Genomic DNA, 18,925 nt, shown 5'->3' with positions numbered 1-18,925 from the left:
GTTTTTGGTTACCGTTCTTTTTTCATCTCATCCACCATCTTCATTCCTTTCTACACCATTTTCTTTCAACCCTTATTTTCTCCCCATCATGTTTCCTTTCCATCTCCATATTTTAACCCTTCCTATTTTTTTTTTTTCCTCTAGGCTACTCTTGGCTACTGTTGTTTCTTCCGCCTCTTTCATTCTCCATCCATACTCTTCAATGCTTCATTTCAACATTTTATCACCTTTCATCAACCATGCACTTTGAAATAATCTCTCTCTCTCTCTCTCTCTCTCTCCCTCCCCTGCTCCTCATTTCCTAGGCCTCCTCATTCCATAAATTTCTTCTGCTATCACATCTCCCGTCGCACATATTCTCCGAATCATCTTTTATCACCCATCATATCCTTCTTTTTGTTTCATCTTCCACCCACAGATGTCTTTCTCTATCCTTCTCCCCCATTTACTGTCCTGTCAGTCCCTTCCATTTTGTTCTGGCTTCACTGTCCACCTATTCTCATCTTCCTCTCTTCCTGTACACTTGTTTTTGTTATCATTTCCCTCTGGTCCTTCAGGTCTCATCATTCTTAATCATTCTCATTTATTTTACTTACAGTCTCATTTAAAACCTTCATAATCATTTTTGGCGCTCATTTTCTTTCAGGCCCAACCTTTCATCCACCACCACAACGATCATCATCATCATCATCATCATCATCATCATCATTATCCGAACTCCATTCATTATTAATATTACTCATATTTTCTTTCAGACCAAATTTTTCGCCCATCACATTCATCACTCGCTCCACACCATTCTACTTAATATTTTTTCCAGTCTCATTTTCCCTTCATCATCATAAGCCCATTCCCTCTTCCCATTTTCTTGGACTTTTCATCATACCCATACCACAGACCCCTTCCATCTCCGTATGTCATCATATCGAGAATAAACTGAAATGGAGATGGCAAGGTACCTCAGTTTCTTATCCCTCCTTCTCATCCTCCTAACCTACTTTAATCTCTCTCTCTCTCTTTCTCCCTCTCTCTCTCTCTCTCTCTCTCTCTCTCTCTCTCTCTCTCATCATCGTATCTATCTTTTCTTTTTACTCTCTTATCTCTTCTCTTCTTTTCTCTCATTTTTACAGTCTGTCGCACTTTTCATGCTCCCTCCCCTCACTCAGTCTTTTTTCTCCTTTCCCGCCTCCACTTCTCTTCTCTTTTTCCTTCTTTTCTCTCAACTCTTCCTAAATTTTCTTTCATCCATAATATCGCTTTTCCTTGTTTTCTTTGTTTCCACCTTTAATTCTGTTTTTATTTTCTTTCTTCCAGACCCTACCCTTCTCTTAAAATTTCTTATCAAATTTCCGTTTGCTCTTATTCTTCCACTTCTTTTGTTTTCTCTCTCTCTTATCCTCGGTCTCTCCCATTTTCTCTCTCTTTTACTATATATTTACTTCTTTCCTCTTCTCCCCCTTCATTTTCTCACTGTTTTCTCTTGTTTCACGTCCCCTTCTTGTTCGTTTAATTAATCCGCCTTTCTTCATTCGTACTTTTATTCCTCGTGCTTTTTTTCCTTCTCTGATGTATCTTTCCTTCTTATATTTTCATGCTTTTTTTTTCCATTCTCTTATACCTCTTTTGTCTTCTTTCCTTTCATTACGAGTATTTTTTTTTTTCTTTCTTCCCTCTTTCCTATTCCATTTTTCATTCAGTCCCTTTCTTTTCCTTTTCTCTTTCTTTTCACCTTTCCTCATTCTCTCTCTCTCTCTCTCTCTCTCTCTCTCTCTCTCTCTCTCTCTCTCTCTCTCTCCCTACGTGAAGAATGGAGCTGTCACCTTTGGTTCTGGTCAGCCTTACACGACTAGCATCTGAAGAAGAGAGGGATCGGCAACGATAAAGAGTCGGCTCAAAAGGTAATTATCCTTCTCTTCTCTTTCCATTCGCTTTTCCCTCTCCCTGTCTCAGATTTTCCCCCTTTCTTACTTTTTCTTTCTTCTTTCTCTGTCTCTCCTCTTTCCTTTCCTACCTCATTAACTAAATCCTACATCACCCAATTCTTTCCTCCCTCCTCCGTATATCGCGTTTTCTTTTCTACCACTCCCCACTTTTTTTCTATTCTCTATTCACTCATTCCCCGCCCCCCTCCATTCTTCTTTCTTCTTCGTCATCGTCTCTTCTTCCCTCCCCTTCCTATCCTGCTCTCTTACTTCAGCTAATCGCTTCCTCCCTCCTTCCTTCCCCCTCCACTTCCCCAGCTTTCCCTCCTCCCGTCTCTCATTTCCATCCCTCCCTCAGTTATTCCCTCATTCACTCCGTCTCCTTTCACCTTATACCTCTTACTCTTATCAGCACCCCCTCCCTCCCTTCCTCACTCTGTCCGAAATAATGTTAACTCCTCCCACTGTTGTTAATTCATCTCACACCATACTGGATGGGTTCCAGCCAGTGCGGAATGGCACATGGTCAGCGAGAAAGAAAAGAGCATCATTCCATCTGTTACTTATAATAAATTTCAGATTCTTGAAGAAACAGAGGAAGAGCTACGTAAGACACGAGTTGTGGGACTGCATCATCCGCGGTCAGTTGGTGGAATTTTGCGATTTTGTGTTCCTGGTGCAGGAGTAGATGATGCGGATGCCGTTTTTGACAACGCCGCTGGTGATAGTTTTGTTATTATTCATACAGTACCAACGATGTCATGAAAACCCGATCAGAGGAGCTGATGGAGAAATACACAAAGACGACCAGGTGCTATAAGGAGGAAAATAACACTTTAATTTTAGGCATACTCGCAAGGATCGATGCAGGGAATGTATTCAGTAAAGTGTTCAGTACAAATAACAGAGTCAAATCACCTAGCCTGCAGGAAGGCGTGCAGTTCACTGACACATGGAACGACTTCTACAAGCTACGAATCTACTTTCGAACAGTGGCCAACACTCGAATGCCGTTGGTTCTGGCCGTCTCGGTCGTTTGCTTAATGATGCAGTACGTTTTTGCTGGGTAAAAATCAATAATCAAGGAAGATGAACGCAGCAACCAGTGTAGATATACGATTTGATGAAACTATAGGGATCGTAAGCTCCCCACGTCAGAAAGAAAAATACATAAAGTCTCTTCTTGTAAATGTGCGTAGGCTGAGTAATAAATGTTCTGATAGCTCATGTCTTTAATGAAAATTATGATGTAATTTGTATAACTGAATCATGATATAATATTGAGCGAAGAGATTTTGTGGTGTAGTTTGATTTACCAGGCTATGACATTTTCAGCGGTGAAAGGAAGGATAGAGCAGGGGGCAGTGTGTTGCTCTATATTAAATCACGATTCCATCATGTCATAATTACCAGTCCATCTAATAAATACATCGACAGTATTTACCTTTATCTTAGAAATTAATCTCCTCATAACACTTTGGATTAATTTATCGTCTACCCAGACAGTCAGTCAACATCGACAGTGAACTCTACAGTCAAATCGCAGAAATCTCTTCTAAGCAATGTGCGTAATATTTGATGATTTTGATTTAACAGTTCCAAAATGAGAAGCCTAATCCTCTCATACAGTGTTAGACCTAAATACCAACTTGCAGGAGAGTTCATTGTATCAGTTTGTAAATTATCCAACAAGTGGAGCTAATATTTTAGATCTTGTAATAGCCTCATCAAAAAATTTAGTGAGTTAGGTTATTCTAGGAGAAGAATTTAACACGAGCAATCAGCGTATAGTTACATATAGTTAACACTGAATTCAGTGAGAATGATGTCACGGCCTGTTATCAGAAAGTGCCCAACTGTACGAAGGCTAATATTAATAAATAAAAGGCCATTGCAGCAGCCAATGACAGGCATCACATCACTGAAACGTTATATGTCAATGATGCATGGCAATTTTTTTTTCTATAGAAACCCTAAAAAATGCAGTCAAGTCATATATCCAATGCACAAAAGATGATCTACTAAAATTCTAAATCCGTATGATAGAACTCCGAGATTAAACACTGTCTGTTACCAGAGAAATCCTGCATACAAAAGTTATAAAACCACAAGGAATCAACGGGAAGAAAAAAAAGTGATGTTCATTGATGGAAAGGCAAAAAAATTAAGTAAGAAAATCCTGAGGTATATATTGCCAATATCAATAAATCAAACCTGTCTCATATCCTTTGACTAATGCAAGAAAGCCCTAGATTAATCACGCCGGTTATAATCCTGTCCGCAAGAAGGAGAAGGCCTACAAAAGGTACCAGAGCCAACCCACCCCTGAATCGCATCTTTTTTATGCTTCTGCTCGGAATCGTGCTAAGTCTGTTCTTCGCTCTGCTAAAAACAATTTCATCCGTACCAAATGATCTCAACTCTCCAACTCGAATTCTTCCTGCTCCTTCTGGCGCCATGCCAAAAACCTTTCTAACAACTTTACCTTATCATCCTTCTCTCCTCATTTCTACTCTGATGGCTCTGTAGCTATTTCTTCTACTGATAAAGCAGTTCTCTTCGCTCAGACTTTCTCCTCCAATTCCACCTTAGACGATTCCGGTGCTGTTCCTCCATCACTTCCCCCCTCTGACTTCCTCTTGGCTGACGTTAAAATTTCTTCAGCTGATGTATTTTGTGCCATCACTGGCCTCAATACTAACAAGGCATATGGGCCTGGTGGAGTCCCTCCTGTTGTCATCAAGAACTGTGCTTCTGTGCTTACACCCTGCCTAGGTAAACTCTTTCGCCTTTGTTTTTCAGCTTGTACCTTTCCTTCTTGCTGGAAATTTGCTCTCATTCATCCAGTCCCAAAGAAGAGTGACCATTCCCAACCCTCTAACTATCGTCTAATTGCTTTAACATCCTGTGTCATAAAAGTTTTCGAGTCTGTTCTTAACAAAAAAAATTTTAAAGCATCTTTCCTATCACAGCTTCCTTTCTGATTGTCAGTATGGGATCCGTCAGGGACACTCCACTTGCGATCTTCTCACGTACCATTCAGACTCCTGGTCATCCTTCTTTCGGGACTTTGGCAAAAGCTTTGCCATCGCACTTGACATCTCAAAGGCTTTTGATCGAGTCTGGTATGAATCTTTAATTTCCAAATTGCCCTCTTATGGTTTCTATCCTTTTATCTGTGCCTTCATCTACAGCTTCCTTTCTGGTCGTTCTATAGCCTCTATTGTAGACGGCCATCGTTCTTCTCTAGATCTATCAACAGTGGTGTTCCTCAGGGCTTAGTCCTATCACCAACTCTCTTCCTTTTATTCATCAGTGATCTTCTAAGCTGTACATGTAACCCTATCCACTCGCATGCTGATGATTCCACCATTCACCATTCCATTTGGTTCCCGCAATGTCCATCCTAGCAGTTACTTCAACAAACAAGGGATGAGGCTATGGCACACCTAATGTCTGACTTGGTTCGCATCTCTGACTGGGGTAAAAATAATCTTGTTTTTAATGCATCAAAGACTCAATCTTTACACCTATGAACCCGACACAATGGTCCACAGGAGTACCCACTAATGTTTAATAATATCCAGCTCAAGCCTGCATCATCCTTGAACATGCTTGGGGTTTCATTCAGTCGGGATTTATTTTGGAAAGATCATATTACATCTCTTGTAAAATCTGCTTCTAAGAGATTAGGTGTGCCAAGCCGATTCCGTACCTTCTTTACCCCTGCACAGTTGTTGACTTTGTACATGGGTTTTATTCGCCCCTGTTTAGAGTACAACTCTCATATGTGGGGAGGCTCTCCACATACAGTTCTCCTCAATATTGTGGAGTCAAAGGCTTTTCATCTCATTAACTCTCCTCCTCTTTCTGGCTCCCTTCAGCCTTTGTATCTTCACCGCACTGTTGCCTCTTTATCTCTTTTCTATCGCTACTTCCTTGGTCACTGCTCCTCTGAACTGTCTGCTTGCATTCCCCCATCTCTACGACGGGAGCGTAGCACCCGTCTAGCAACAAACTCTCATCCCTTTTCTGTCCAACTATCTAGTGCAAGAGTTAACCGTTACTCCCAGTCCTTCATTTATGCAACGGGTCAACTCTGAAACTGTCTCCTTCTGTCTGTATTTCCTACTTCCTATGATCAGCCTTTCAAACGCAGTGTGTCCAGGCATCTCGAAATGTACAGATCTTGAATATGGCTCACTTTTGTATTGTTTTTATTTTCTTGGAAGGAATTGTTTACGGGCTCCTGGTCCTTGGTTCCTTCTCATTCGCAGAAAAAAAAAATCAGTTATAGAAGTAAAAAGGTAATAACTCCAACGGTCGGACCCTACATCACCTATTACAGAGGGCATACTGATGATGAAACTAAGATGGAAAAAATTCTTAATATTTTCAACGTCATTATTTTACATCATTAAAATAACACAGGATTCCTGCAGTTTTCCCAGTCGCCATAGAAGATTGTAACATAGTCTGTGATATTACAGTTACTGAAACTGACGTACAACTTGCAGTCTCTAAACTGAAGGAGAATAAAACACCGGGGCTGGACAGAATATCTCCACGCATATTAAAGGAAATACAGAACAATATATCAAAGTCTTTATCTGAACATTTTAACTTATTAAAGTGCGGTTTGTCCACAAGAGTCAAAGCTTGCAAACATAAACCCCAGTATTAAAGAATGAGCAACAAAGCTCAACCAGAAAAACACTGCCCAACTATTTTAACATCAGTAGTTTGTAAATTACTTGGATTCATAGATAATGCATTAGAATATACATCCAAAAATATCGTTCTCACTTTGTATTATTCCTTAGCAGCCTGCACTAGAAGTATTGCGTTCAGTTCAGTTTTGGTCACCGTATTATAAAAAAGACATAGAGAAACTTGAGAGAGTACAGCAATAAGTGGCAAAGAAAATACCTAGTTTGAGAAATAAACTACACGAGGAGGGTTAAGAAGCTTTGAATCTTTTTATCTTAACGCAGGTTACGAGAAGATCTATTTCGAGTATCCATAATATTCAAAGAGCACAATGAACATGGTTATCCATAAATACTTCGCAGTTGATCACTCAAGTAATATTAGTTAATTGGCATAAAATTATCAGCAAACAATTTCAGACACATGGAGTTACGTATTTCTTCTTTAACTGAGTTGTAAATATATATGAAACAAACTATCCTCCAGTGCAGTAAACTGTGACGCAGTGATAACATTATAAACTGCTTTGATAAGTATATGTCTTCTGACCCTCAGCTAAGAATATTCACTCCTGAATAATACATTTCTGTAGTGTAGCCTATATAACTACTTTTTCTTTTTTCAAAGCCTGGATGATACAACGGCAAAACAACATTGATATATAATGTTGAATTAATATCACTTTCCTTTTCAGGCAGATAGTGCTGAATAAAATTTCCTTTCCTTCCTTCCTGTGAAAATTCCATGACAGGTTTTCTATGCTGCATGATGATGCTTCTCACTATTTCCTGCCGGTATCGTCTGGAGAGTTTGATGGGTGGGGGAGGAGGTGCCCTCCTGCTTTGCTATCCTCGTCTGTAGCTGATAGATAATTTTTTTAGTTTTAACCTTCCCTGTAACCAAAAACCACGAAAGGGCCAACAGATCTGTTGCTGTTTGCTTTCCTTTGAACTTTTTTGTAATGTCTCCTCTTCCTCCCACCCTCAACTTTTCTTCTCTCCCCTTCTCTCTTCCTTTCTCCCCTAGACTCTCTAATCATCATGATCATTTTGAACATCATCATTATCATTTTCATCATTAGCCTGAATCAGTCACTGCAGGATAAAAACCTCTCCCACTTTTTTCAACTTAGATCTCTTAACTGTCACTGTCAATTTGTTCCATCCAATCCTAGCAAGTGTCAAAATTTCATCACTCCATCTTTTTCTCTGTATGGCTCTTGCACTCACTCCATATCTGTTCTGCCAACCAGTTTTCTTAGTTGTCCATATGTTATCTGTTCCACGAGGGACGTAACCAATCCAAAGCCATCTTGTGTGTGTGTGTTTTTTTATTGCAGTGTTTATAGTCACTAATTTCCTATGTAGCCTTAATCAGAGAATCCTTTTTTTTTTTTTTTTTTTTTTTACGTCCCCGTGTGAAACAAGTCCGGCGTTTGCTTTGATACAGGTCAATTGCCGAATAAGGCAATAGGACGTCCTTGTAACCAGCACTATATTCCAGTGTTAATAAATTGTTATAGTCCAATGACAGAGTAAGACACCAATACTGTCCAGCAGAATAAGACAATACGGCAGTTGCACATTTTTTTTTACAGTACATTATCACTGGTATCATAGTCTAGTGTAAATATCTTGTTATATATAGTTCAGCATTCAAGACCAAGAGATGACAATACTGGTCCAAGAAAAGGCCTTAACATAATTGTATATCGACTGCATGAGGGTCATGAATGTAATCAATTTTTACAAAGTCACAATCTTCCTCTAGATTAATACACTCAAAAATTGCTTCTAAATCCAAATGCCCAACTGTGATTCTTGGTGAACAGTTTAGGCCAGGGTGAGGTGGAGCGAGGATAACACTTGCAACTGGGAACTTACCGAGGTAGAGCAGCGCAGTAGTAGTAGTAACAGTGGTAGTAGAAGTAGTAGTAGGTACTAGTAGTAGTAGTAGTAGTAGTAGTAGTAGTAATTGCAAAAATAACTAGAACTCTATAACTGTCCTGCAGACAGTCACTAGTCTCCACCTACTGTTTCTTACAATGACCTTGACCCTATTGAGGAAATTTTTTTTTTTTCTACCAGCAATGGCCCATACCAGAACACATAACCTGGGCAATCCAGATTTCTTGTACAGGTCGTACTGAAATCTCCAGTAGACACGACCAACTTATCTCGTTCACTTCAAAATACTTACTTTACTTTCTCTGCACATGAAAGATTTGGAATTGTTTTTCTATCAGCAATGGCCCATGCCAAGACACATAACCTGGGCCCTTCAGATTCCTCGTGCAGTCTCCGGTTCTCCAGGAATCGTTGCGAGACTCTGAGGCGTGAATAATAATAATACCATCGAAAACAATAGTCGCCACCAATGTAATAGGTGGAGACTGATAATAATGTCAACTGGGTACTCACCGAGATGTATCGGTGTCCAGCGCCGGGGAATAGGTTAGGATCGAGTGTTGACCATGTGGTGAGGAAGTCCCTGACGAAGGGGGTGGATGTGTCCACTATGCGGAAGCCAGTGATGTTGACGGCACCGTATTCCTTCACGTCACCATCCCACCTCTCGTCCATCACCTGAGGGCATAGGTACATAGGACTGAGAGGAGAGGGGGGGGGAGGCTAGGGGGGGGGGAAGAAGATTGAATGAAGGCACTGACAGACAAAAATTTAGAAGACGTAATGAGAGAGAAAAAGTCGAAGCAGAGAGAGAGGGGGTGAGGAAACTCAAATGAGCATTAAGCATACTGAACAGGATCCAAGGGGGAAGTGCAAAATGTTACAGAGGAAAGTGTGAGGGAGAATTGAACGAACGAGAGGAAGAAAGAATACACAGAATGGTAAAGGAAAATAAGAGGACAGAATAGAAAGTTGTATAAATCAGTACAAATGGAGGTGAGCAGGGGGAAAAGAAGGGTTTAAATATAAAAACCCAATGGAATACAAACTGGGATTGCTGGGAAGGGAGAGGAAGGAGGAGAAGCAGTAAAAAAAAATAAATGCTTCTCTGAATACAAAGTAGTTTAAAGGGAAACTAGAGTGGAGTAAAAGGAGAAATTGAATACAAAGGAATAGACTTAGTTCAGTGATGGATAATGGTGAGGAAAAAGAGTTAAGACAATGAGAAGACAAAGTAGTACAAAGGAAGATTAGGGAGGAGAAGGAGGGGGAGAAGGAGAAGCAGAAAGAATGAATATGGAGTTCAACAGAAAGTTAAACTGAAAATTATGTGGGGCAACAGAGGAGATACGAATAAAAAAGGACATAAGGAATCGGAGAAGAGAAGAAACAGCAAGCAAAGACCACGAGAGAGAGAGAGAGAGAGAGAGAGAGAGAGAGAGAGAGAGAGAGAGAGAGAGAGAGAGAGAGAGAGAGAGATTATTTGAGTACAAAGGGATATTAGACTAAGGGAAAGAGATGAGATAAAAGACAACGAAATACAAAAGAATTCAAGAGGTCAGAAGGGGCGGGATAGATGAAACAGTACATGGGAACAAAAATGAGTACAAACCAAATCTGAGAGAAAAGTGAGGAATGATGGAGTACAACGATGAGAGTACAATGGAACAACAAGGGAGTAATGAAGAAAGAAAAACATCTAAACATAATACAAAGGAGTATACTCGCAAGCCAGTTGTGTTTCCTGCCTTCCAAATTTCTCACTTTTCCCCAACTGCCCAAGAGTTTCTTTCTTTCTGAGGCTCTCCTATTGTGCATCGAATGGCTATCACATAAGAAAATTCATTTAACACCTTCCCGTCCCACAGCCAGCAGGGTCTGAGTATTCACCCTCTTTCTCTGAATTAATTATTTACTGAGGGATGAATACGGAGTGTGACTGTGACGGGAAGAGACACTAACGGTATATGTACAATTTTTACCAGTATTATTCATATACATAGAACGGAAAGAAACAAAGTATGGACAGTAAATAAACAGGGAAATTAAAAAAGGTATTTGACAATGGTTAACTAGTGGGTGTATGAGAGTGGCGAGAGCTGGGAGGAGATGAAGCACGTTTTATGAATATTCATTAAATACTAGCTTCAGCCAATGTAACGCCCCTTTGAGCTAATTCTTGTTTATGCTGGATTATTTTTTGTGTCTCAAATAATGCCTCCCGTACTGAAAGGGTTTACTACGGCTTAGTTTAACACCTCCAGGTCAAACAGTGTATTCTGGGATATGTAAAATCCGTGGTAGATGGCAAGGATAATGTGAAAAAGATGTCTCCGGGCTCAATGTTAACAAATACTGGTAAATACCCGTCAGTCAATAATGGTGACATGAATGATATACAACTGGTTTCGGAGTGAGCAGTTTCTATCGGAAACAAAATAAATTATTTTGGAATCCGTGAACTCAGATGTTAAAAGGCAAACATAAATATACTGGTAGAGATTACCATTTGTTCGTATCATTTTTGTATGGCACGTGATCAGTCCTAAAAGGGAAGCCTACATAAATCTTTACCCAGTCCATACAGTCGCATTTTGTATGTATTTTTCTATCAGACTGCTGCCATATGAGTTTATTTGATGATTTTGTTCAGCCTTACTAGCCCAGCACTTGATTAAGGCAATACCGAACCCATTCTCATAAGTTTGATAAAAGCGTTTGGAGGTGGTTAGAAAAGAAAAATGTCACCGAAATGAATGGATTGACTCATACAGTCCGTGGACGTAATTTTGTCAATCATTTATGGTACCAAGAGACGATTTTACGGATAGCCGTCTTGCAGTGAAGGTGGTAATGAATGCTGTATCTAATTTCTAGTTGGAAAAGCCAGTGCTAACGTGAATATAATAGTCTGGTGGCAGCAAGAAAGAATCATTTGAGTGAATGAAGTTAACCGCTTGAATCCAATGAAGTGCTCTTTATTTTTTACCTGTTACAATCGAACGATTTAATTCACCATGTGGGACATTTCGAGGCTGGTTGGGTTACATATGGCCTTCATTAACCGTTTTGACACTAGGGTGCGCTTGTAATCTGAAAAAAGAATTCGTCTGGTAATATCAAGACTATAACAGAAAAAAATACATAATTGAAATGAAGGATGCAATTATAACTTTTTCTGAGTAGCAAGAAGACAATATCGAGCAAGTAAAAGATCCTGATACTGAACAGGGTAGTGGACACATTTCCTAGCCCCTTCTGCGAGTCGTGTGTCAGTAGCAAAAACATTAAACACGTCATCCCACTAAAACAGGTAACTAATTTGTGGCATATTTTATGTTTTTTTCTTGCAATACCTATAAGATTTATCCATCTGACAACGCTTTATGAAAACAAGGAGTTAGGTGTACCCTTCATAAATCATTTCACCATTACAAATCGTTCAAAACTCGGATAAAAATTTTCTGGACGTGGAAAAAAAAAAAAAAAAGTCACCAGACAAAAGTGTTTAATTCCTTGACTCTGGGTTGTGCTATTTTTTGTTTTGTTGCTGCCAAGCAGATTTATTCATTTTTACATAGGCGTCTTGGATGGTAAAAATAGTTTTAAAATATAATTAAGCCATTAAGTAAAAAAAAAAACTGCCCTAATTTGAAGACTTCTTTAGAAAATACCATGAATAACTAAAACCAACGTCACTGGATATAAAAGCCCCAGTAAAGAAAATCCAATTTTTTTCCGCGACGTTTTCCAAGACACATCTTATCGTTTTTCGTTCTCTTAACTGCGAGTGGATATCTCCTGAAGCAATTAAAAGCGTATGTCTTTAGCAGGGAAAAAATGCGACATCGCAGTGAAATTGTTGAGTAAAAGTTTCTTAAATTTTCTGCAACATTTTTCAAATTCGTATATTTGATTCTTTATTTCTCGATGTCGTTTTCGTCTCACCTGTTCCGTTTTTTTCACTCGGAGGCATAAACTTTTTTACATAGTTTTCAGTGTACGTATTGTGTTTTTATAGGACATCACCTACCTGTGTGTTGGTTGTAAACGGGTTTATGATGAAGACGACGATCATGATATATATAGTGACTGACGTAATTCTTTTTTATCCTTGTTTATACCAGTTTCATCTAGCGATGTGTGGTCCTCGTTTAGGGAGGGGGTTGAAGGGTTACTGAAGGCTGTAGTTTACCTCTCCTGTCACAGTGTAAAAGGCTTTCATTATGCTGAATAAAATCGCCCACAGATGGTAGGAATGAAAAAAAAAAATGTCATAGCAGGTGAATGTTAAACAAAAGATTTTCAGTCTTCCGAGCCACTGTTCCACGGCACACGCGTCCAACTTTTCTTTCCCACTATCAGTTTCGCCCTCTCAGTCTCCTGTCATTTCATATGAGACGCTTTTTTTCCCAGTCTCACACGTTCAATGTTTTCAGTCGAAGGAAGAGAACTTTACAGATTCATTACGTTTCATAGCATTTGAAGTACTGACTTGACAGTATAGACAAGAATTCCCCCCGTCCCCCCTCCCCCCCAAATAAAACATAATAAATCGTGTAAAACAACATGGAGCATTCATAAAATGCAACGTCAGTGCCCGCAAACTATTTTCTAGGTCAAATATTTGACCTTATCCATTGACCTCGACCCTCGACAGGTTATTCTCAAAAAAACAAAAAAGGAAAAAAATACATCGCTCTTGCCTAATCCTGAACTTTGATCAACTTTGAATCACATCAAAACTGTTTCAGCAATCTTTGCCCAGTGATCTTAACCTTTGACCTCCCTTGTGACCCTGACCTTTGATAATACTTCTAAAAATCTATTTATCCCTGTTTTAACCTGAACGTTTGCACAAAATTTAGTCAACATCAGATAAAAAGAACTTAATTTGACCTTGCCATGTGGCCTTGACCTATTAGTCAACCTCTTGGGTGATCCTCGACTCATTCACCAACTCTGATCAAAATCATATTAAACTCTTGTAGTTAATTTGGTCACACAGACACGCGGGTCGAACCTTGACTTTCTCCTGTGACCCTGACCTTTTAATGACTGTTCTCAAGCTTGAATCACTACATTTTTTCCTTCCCCTCAACGTTTCAGCTCTTCCACAAGGTTTGATTGACTGTTATTTTGCTCACACACACACACACACACACACACACACACACACACACACACACACACACACACACACACACACACACATGCGTCTCTCAGTAGCCTACAGCTCCCGCCCTTGCTCAGCGAATGCTGATGTGATAAAATTCAGATACAAGCAGCAGGAGCAGAGCCTTTGGTGAATGTGGTAAAGTTGTCCCCCTGCACCTCGAATTTTAATGTATATTAGGCATGGATGACATGCAGACCTTTTGTGGAAATTGCTTGTATTATTGTCGCACCTAAAGAATGTTTGATCGACAGAATTTTACTTCAAAATATATGTACTTGGCGGATATTGGCGTCCCCTTGTCGATGCCACCCTAGGCAGTCGCCTAGTTCGCCTAGTGGTAAGATCGGACCTGCCAAACACCACACTCACCCCAAATATTGAAAAAAAAAAAGAAGAAGAAGAAGAAGAAGAAGAAAGAAAAAAAACAAAGATGAAGAAGCAGAAAAGGACAGATAATTATTAAGCAGCCAGTTTCAAATGATTCATTCTCAGGTGAATACAGTCATCTGGCCTTCGCAGGCACATAATACAAGAGATGTCTCTAAAGCCCTCCACACACTCACAGTTTCGACTGACAGTCATATAAGTATTACGCCTATAATCATACGAACAATTAATATTCCTTAAAGGATTATTATATTGACATACTGTAGTGTTTTGAGTTTTTGTCGGTTCGTAAGCACAAAGACTATATCAATTCATATTTTCTACCATATTTAAACTGCACTAATCTGACTCATCAAAATATAGATATTTTATTTTCACGTGCATTTATTTGCTTGAAAAGAATGATAATTGTTTTACTGATATAGCATTGTATGCAGTAAATTTTACTACAACCTGTCTATTAAACTTTAATGTAATAATGCATTTCAACAATCAAACATTCGTTTTCAAGTGATCAAAAAATAGCTCGACAGAAGTCCGATATAATTCGTCTTAGTGCTTGTGCTGATACTGCAATGGAGAACATATCCTCGTGTGATCTCCCAGTTGCAAAGAATATCAGTATATTTGTCATCTTTTTATGAGCAGATGCTGATTTCATCATCCAGGTATCTTCTTTCTTGATGAGAGGTTCAACGACCAACAGCATCTTCCAGTAAGTTTCTTGGTTCAGTCAACATCCTAATTTCCAATAAAAGTCGAGTGGGGGGAAATTTCTCTCTTTTAAACAACTATTCCTCGCACCATTTCTTACGACGATTCTTATTATAGGTATTCCTCTTGCATGCCGTGGGGAGAAAGAGGTGTAACCATGGTGCTGGCTGTGAGAGATATGAGGCTGAAATAAAAGGCAAAAACAGATAGTGTATATGTAAACTCGACGACCTTCAGACCCATCACTTCGGTCGCATTGCCAGTTAGAACTGTGCGTGTATAAGGGACTTAAGAATGGAAAGTTAATATTGCCGTTATAAACACTGAGGCTCCGACTCACTCAAAATTAAATCATATGGCTTATGCTTAACAAAAAAAAATGCACCCGGAAATGAGGGAGTTAATTCCCTTTCTTCGTCTCTCTACAGGCTAAGAGAGAGAGAGAGAGAGAGAGAGAGAGAGAGAGAGAGAGAGAGAAACAGATAGACATAAGCTTAGAAATGAAGTGACATATTAGTAGACTATATTTCCCTGAGAGAGTTTATTTGGCGCGTCCAGTTTATTGCCGCCAGAATTAAAGCTTATTTATCTTGATTAAATATTTCAGTTGATATATTTTTTCCCGCCTAGATACACCGCCGCATTAATATGTTGTATGATTTATTTTAAATTTTATGTTAACTGCAGGCCCTGCTTGCTTTTATGAATTCTAGTCGTTTAATAGTATCTTTTAAAAGTATTTCTTAGGCACTTTACTCAGATCAAATATTTCAGTTTTATGCTACCTTCAGTTTTATTCAGCTTAGGAGAGACTTTCCGAATTACAGAGATTCGATCGACTTCCTTAACATGTCCAGTACGAGATCTTTCCCTAGTTAAACACCTCGATTCGGAAGACATACTGTATGTATGTCCAGTTTCTTCCTGCAACTTAACGATGGCGTTGCGCATCACTGGGGAAGCTTCTTACTGTAATGAAGTCTATAGTAAACCCTCCAACTCGAAAAGTTTATCCAGTGTTGAATTATGTGAATAAAATAAAAAAATAAGTCTTCGGTTTGAAGGTGTTGACATAATCGCCTGAAGAAAGCATGAACGCGTTAATACATCAAGCTGCCTTCGAGAACATTTTTTTTTAAATTTAATTTACCACTTACATTTTTGTCCTCTTTAAAAACACAAACATTATAAAACATCCCGGACTGAGCACACAGCACTGATTAATTCTGGTGTTTAATCCTGCTGAGAACGGTGGAGGTGAGAGGAAAAAAAATCCATTTAGGCCTATTAGTAGCGCCCTATCTGTGGATAAGACCAATATTAGATTTTCTTTTTTTTTTTTCATTAATCTCTCTCTCTCTCTCTCTCTCTCTCTCTCTCTCTCTCTCTCATCTATTGGTGGCTATTTCATAAGTCATCTATCATCCTGTCTGTTTATCTCATTTTTCAACGTAAGTTGCAGTTTCTCGTATGGTGTCCCTCTATTTCTGTCTTTTTATCTTTCTGTCTCCTTTTATCATTTGGCGGCAAGTTGTCGCCTTCGCTCTCTGTGTCGCCAATACGCATGAACATCTACGGCTATGATCCGACTTCGCTGGCAACATTATAGCTCGGCCACATCGGTTCACAGCAACGGTGGAACCCCTCCTTCATTTACATGCATAAACAGTTAAACCACTTCCCTCCTTCTCTGACCACCTGTCCCACTATAACCACTCTCACACACTCGTATCTACCACCTCTATCACTTCCACCCTTTCTGCTCGTTATACATCATCTCAAAGTACTTCATTTCTTCTCGTTTCCTTCCTATCTCTCATCCATATCACCACCTTCCGCTTCTCTCTCTCTTACTTTCGTTATCTGTCAACTCCATTGCTTCAATCATCACCTATCCCGTCCCCCATCTTTACTAAATTCTCCCTCTTCCTAGTTTTTCTTCATTTTGTATTAACTTCCTTCACCATTTTCTTTCCTCCTTTCTGTTTCTCATCGTCTTCATCTAAGCATTTCTCTTCCTCACCTTTCCTTCTTATCTCACGCTTATAATACCACGTTCCTCCCCGTTTCCTGTTTTTCTTTTACATATACCTCCTCCATCACATCACTGACATCCTCTACTCTTATTTTCTCTCCCCATCAAACCCTTGTTCTTCTCTCCCTGTACTTTACCTGCGTCATGGCACCCCTCCTCTACGTTTCTGTTATCTCCAGTTCCTTAGTTATCATTTCTTCTCTTGCTTTACTCATTCGGAATGTCTTTTCTCTTTCTCTCACCTCCATCAAAACACTTCGTCTTCTCTCCTTATCACCAATCTATATCACCACTTCCTTTTCCTCTCCCTCTTTGTATTATGTCCCACTTGCATCATACCTTTCATCTTTTTTTCCCTATCTCCACCCCTCATCACTGCCTCCATTCTCTCCTCCATCATTCTTACCTTCTGCATCACACTCACCTTCTCTCCTCTTATATCTCATCTTCATCAAAGCATCTCTCTTTCCCTTTTTCCTTCTTTCCTTCCATATCTTTCTCTCCATCATTACCATCCTCTTTTATCATTATTTTTATCTTCCATATTCACTACAGCCTTTCCATCCTCCTCCATTCCATCGTTCTCCTACTTTCCTCTCTCTTCCACCCCCTTGCCTCTCCGCCTTCCTTAACTCCCTCTTTGTTCATAGTCTCCCTAATCTCTGCCCTCCCTAACCTCTTCCTTAACTGACTTTTTTTCCTTGTAATTCCATGCACCATTACATTCCTCCTCCCCTCCTTTCCTTCTCAACAGCCTCTCTCTTTTCCATGCTTTTGTTTCTTTCCTTCCCTTCCTTACCTTCCACTCCCATCCTACCTCCTCCCATCCTCCTTACTGTCTTTCGTCCCTCTTCCTCTCCCTGTCCTTTCCACCTTCTAGTTCAATTCCAGACATCCTTTTTCCTCATTCCCTCCCTCTACGCCTCTTTCCCCTCCCATCTCTTTCATTCCTTCATGACTTCCGTCTCTACTTCTATCCAAAACTTCATCCTGCACCGCCTACCTCTTCCTTTCCTTTTCTACCAAACTTCTGCCTTTCCCCGCACTCCATTCTTTTCCTTGCTACTAACCTCTGTCTCTCCCTCCCTTTCTCACCAATGTCTTTCTCAGCTTTCCTCCTAAATTCACTCTTCATTTTCCTCTCTGTCTCCTTTTTCTGTTTTTTCCATCATTCTTTTCCTCTCTTCTCTTATTATTCTACCCTCCTTGTATTCCATACTTCTCCTCCGCCACCCTTTTCCTTCTTAACCCTTCCTTTCTTACCTTTCCTCCATATTACCACCTTATCTTTCCCTATCTCCGACTATCTCTTCTTCCCTCCTATGTCACCGGTTCTTCTCCGTCCGTTCCCAGCCCATCTTCCTCCTTAATGCCAACTTCTTCTCCTTTCCCATCTTTCCTCCCTAATGCCAACTTCCTCTTCTTCTCTGTGTTCCTCTTCCTGTCTTTCCTCAGTTCTCTCCCTCCATCTCTCATTTCGATATACATCTCTACCTGTGATTTCTTTCCGAATCCCCCTCTCTCTCACATCTCCATTTTTTACCTTTCCTTCTCTATCTTCCTTTGCTTCCCCCCTTAACCTCTCTATCCTTCCCTCGTCTCCTTTATCTCTCCTTCCCTCCCTACCCCCCTCTATCTCACCTTCCCTCCCTACATCCCTCCATATCACCTTCCCTCCCCACCTCCCTTTATTTCACCTTCTCTCTCTACCTCCCTCCATATCACCTTCCCTCTCTACCTCTCTATATCTCACCTTCCCTCCCTACCCCCCTCTATCTCACCTTCCCTCCCCACCTCCTTCTATCTTACCTTCCCTCCCTGCCTCCTTTTATCTCACCTTCCCTCCCTACCTCCCTCTGTCTCACCTTCCCTCCCTACCTCCCTCTGTCTCACCTTCCCTCCCTACCTCCCTCTGTCTCACCTTCCCTCCCTACCTCCCTCTGTCTCACCTTCCCTCCCTACCTCCCTCTGTCTCACCTTCCCTCCCTCTGTCTCACCTTCCGTCCCTACCTCCCTCTATCTCACCTTCCCTCCCTACCTCCCTCTGTCTCACCTTCCCTCCCTACCTCCC

At 40.2% G+C, this 18,925-nt stretch overlaps 1 protein-coding gene across 1 annotated transcript in view; it reads right to left on the bottom strand.

The window, feature by feature from the left end:
- Positions 1–18,925, bottom strand: part of LOC145417501 (glutamate receptor 1-like) — a 723,617-nt gene that overhangs the window by 330,742 nt on the left and 373,950 nt on the right. Inside the window, exon 7 of the mRNA XM_080286209.1 lies at positions 9,053–9,217. Within this exon, the coding sequence (XP_080142335.1) occupies positions 9,053–9,217 (165 nt within the window). The remainder of the gene's footprint in view (positions 1–9,052; positions 9,218–18,925) is intronic.

This window comes from Coenobita brevimanus, chromosome 110, assembly GCF_032717465.1.
Source record: "Coenobita brevimanus isolate Jiangsu-jjx chromosome 110, ASM3271746v2, whole genome shotgun sequence".
NCBI lineage: Eukaryota > Metazoa > Arthropoda > Malacostraca > Decapoda > Coenobitidae > Coenobita > Coenobita brevimanus.
Note: the sequence above shows the minus strand (reverse complement) of the source record. Positions and strands in the feature narration are given on the sequence as shown.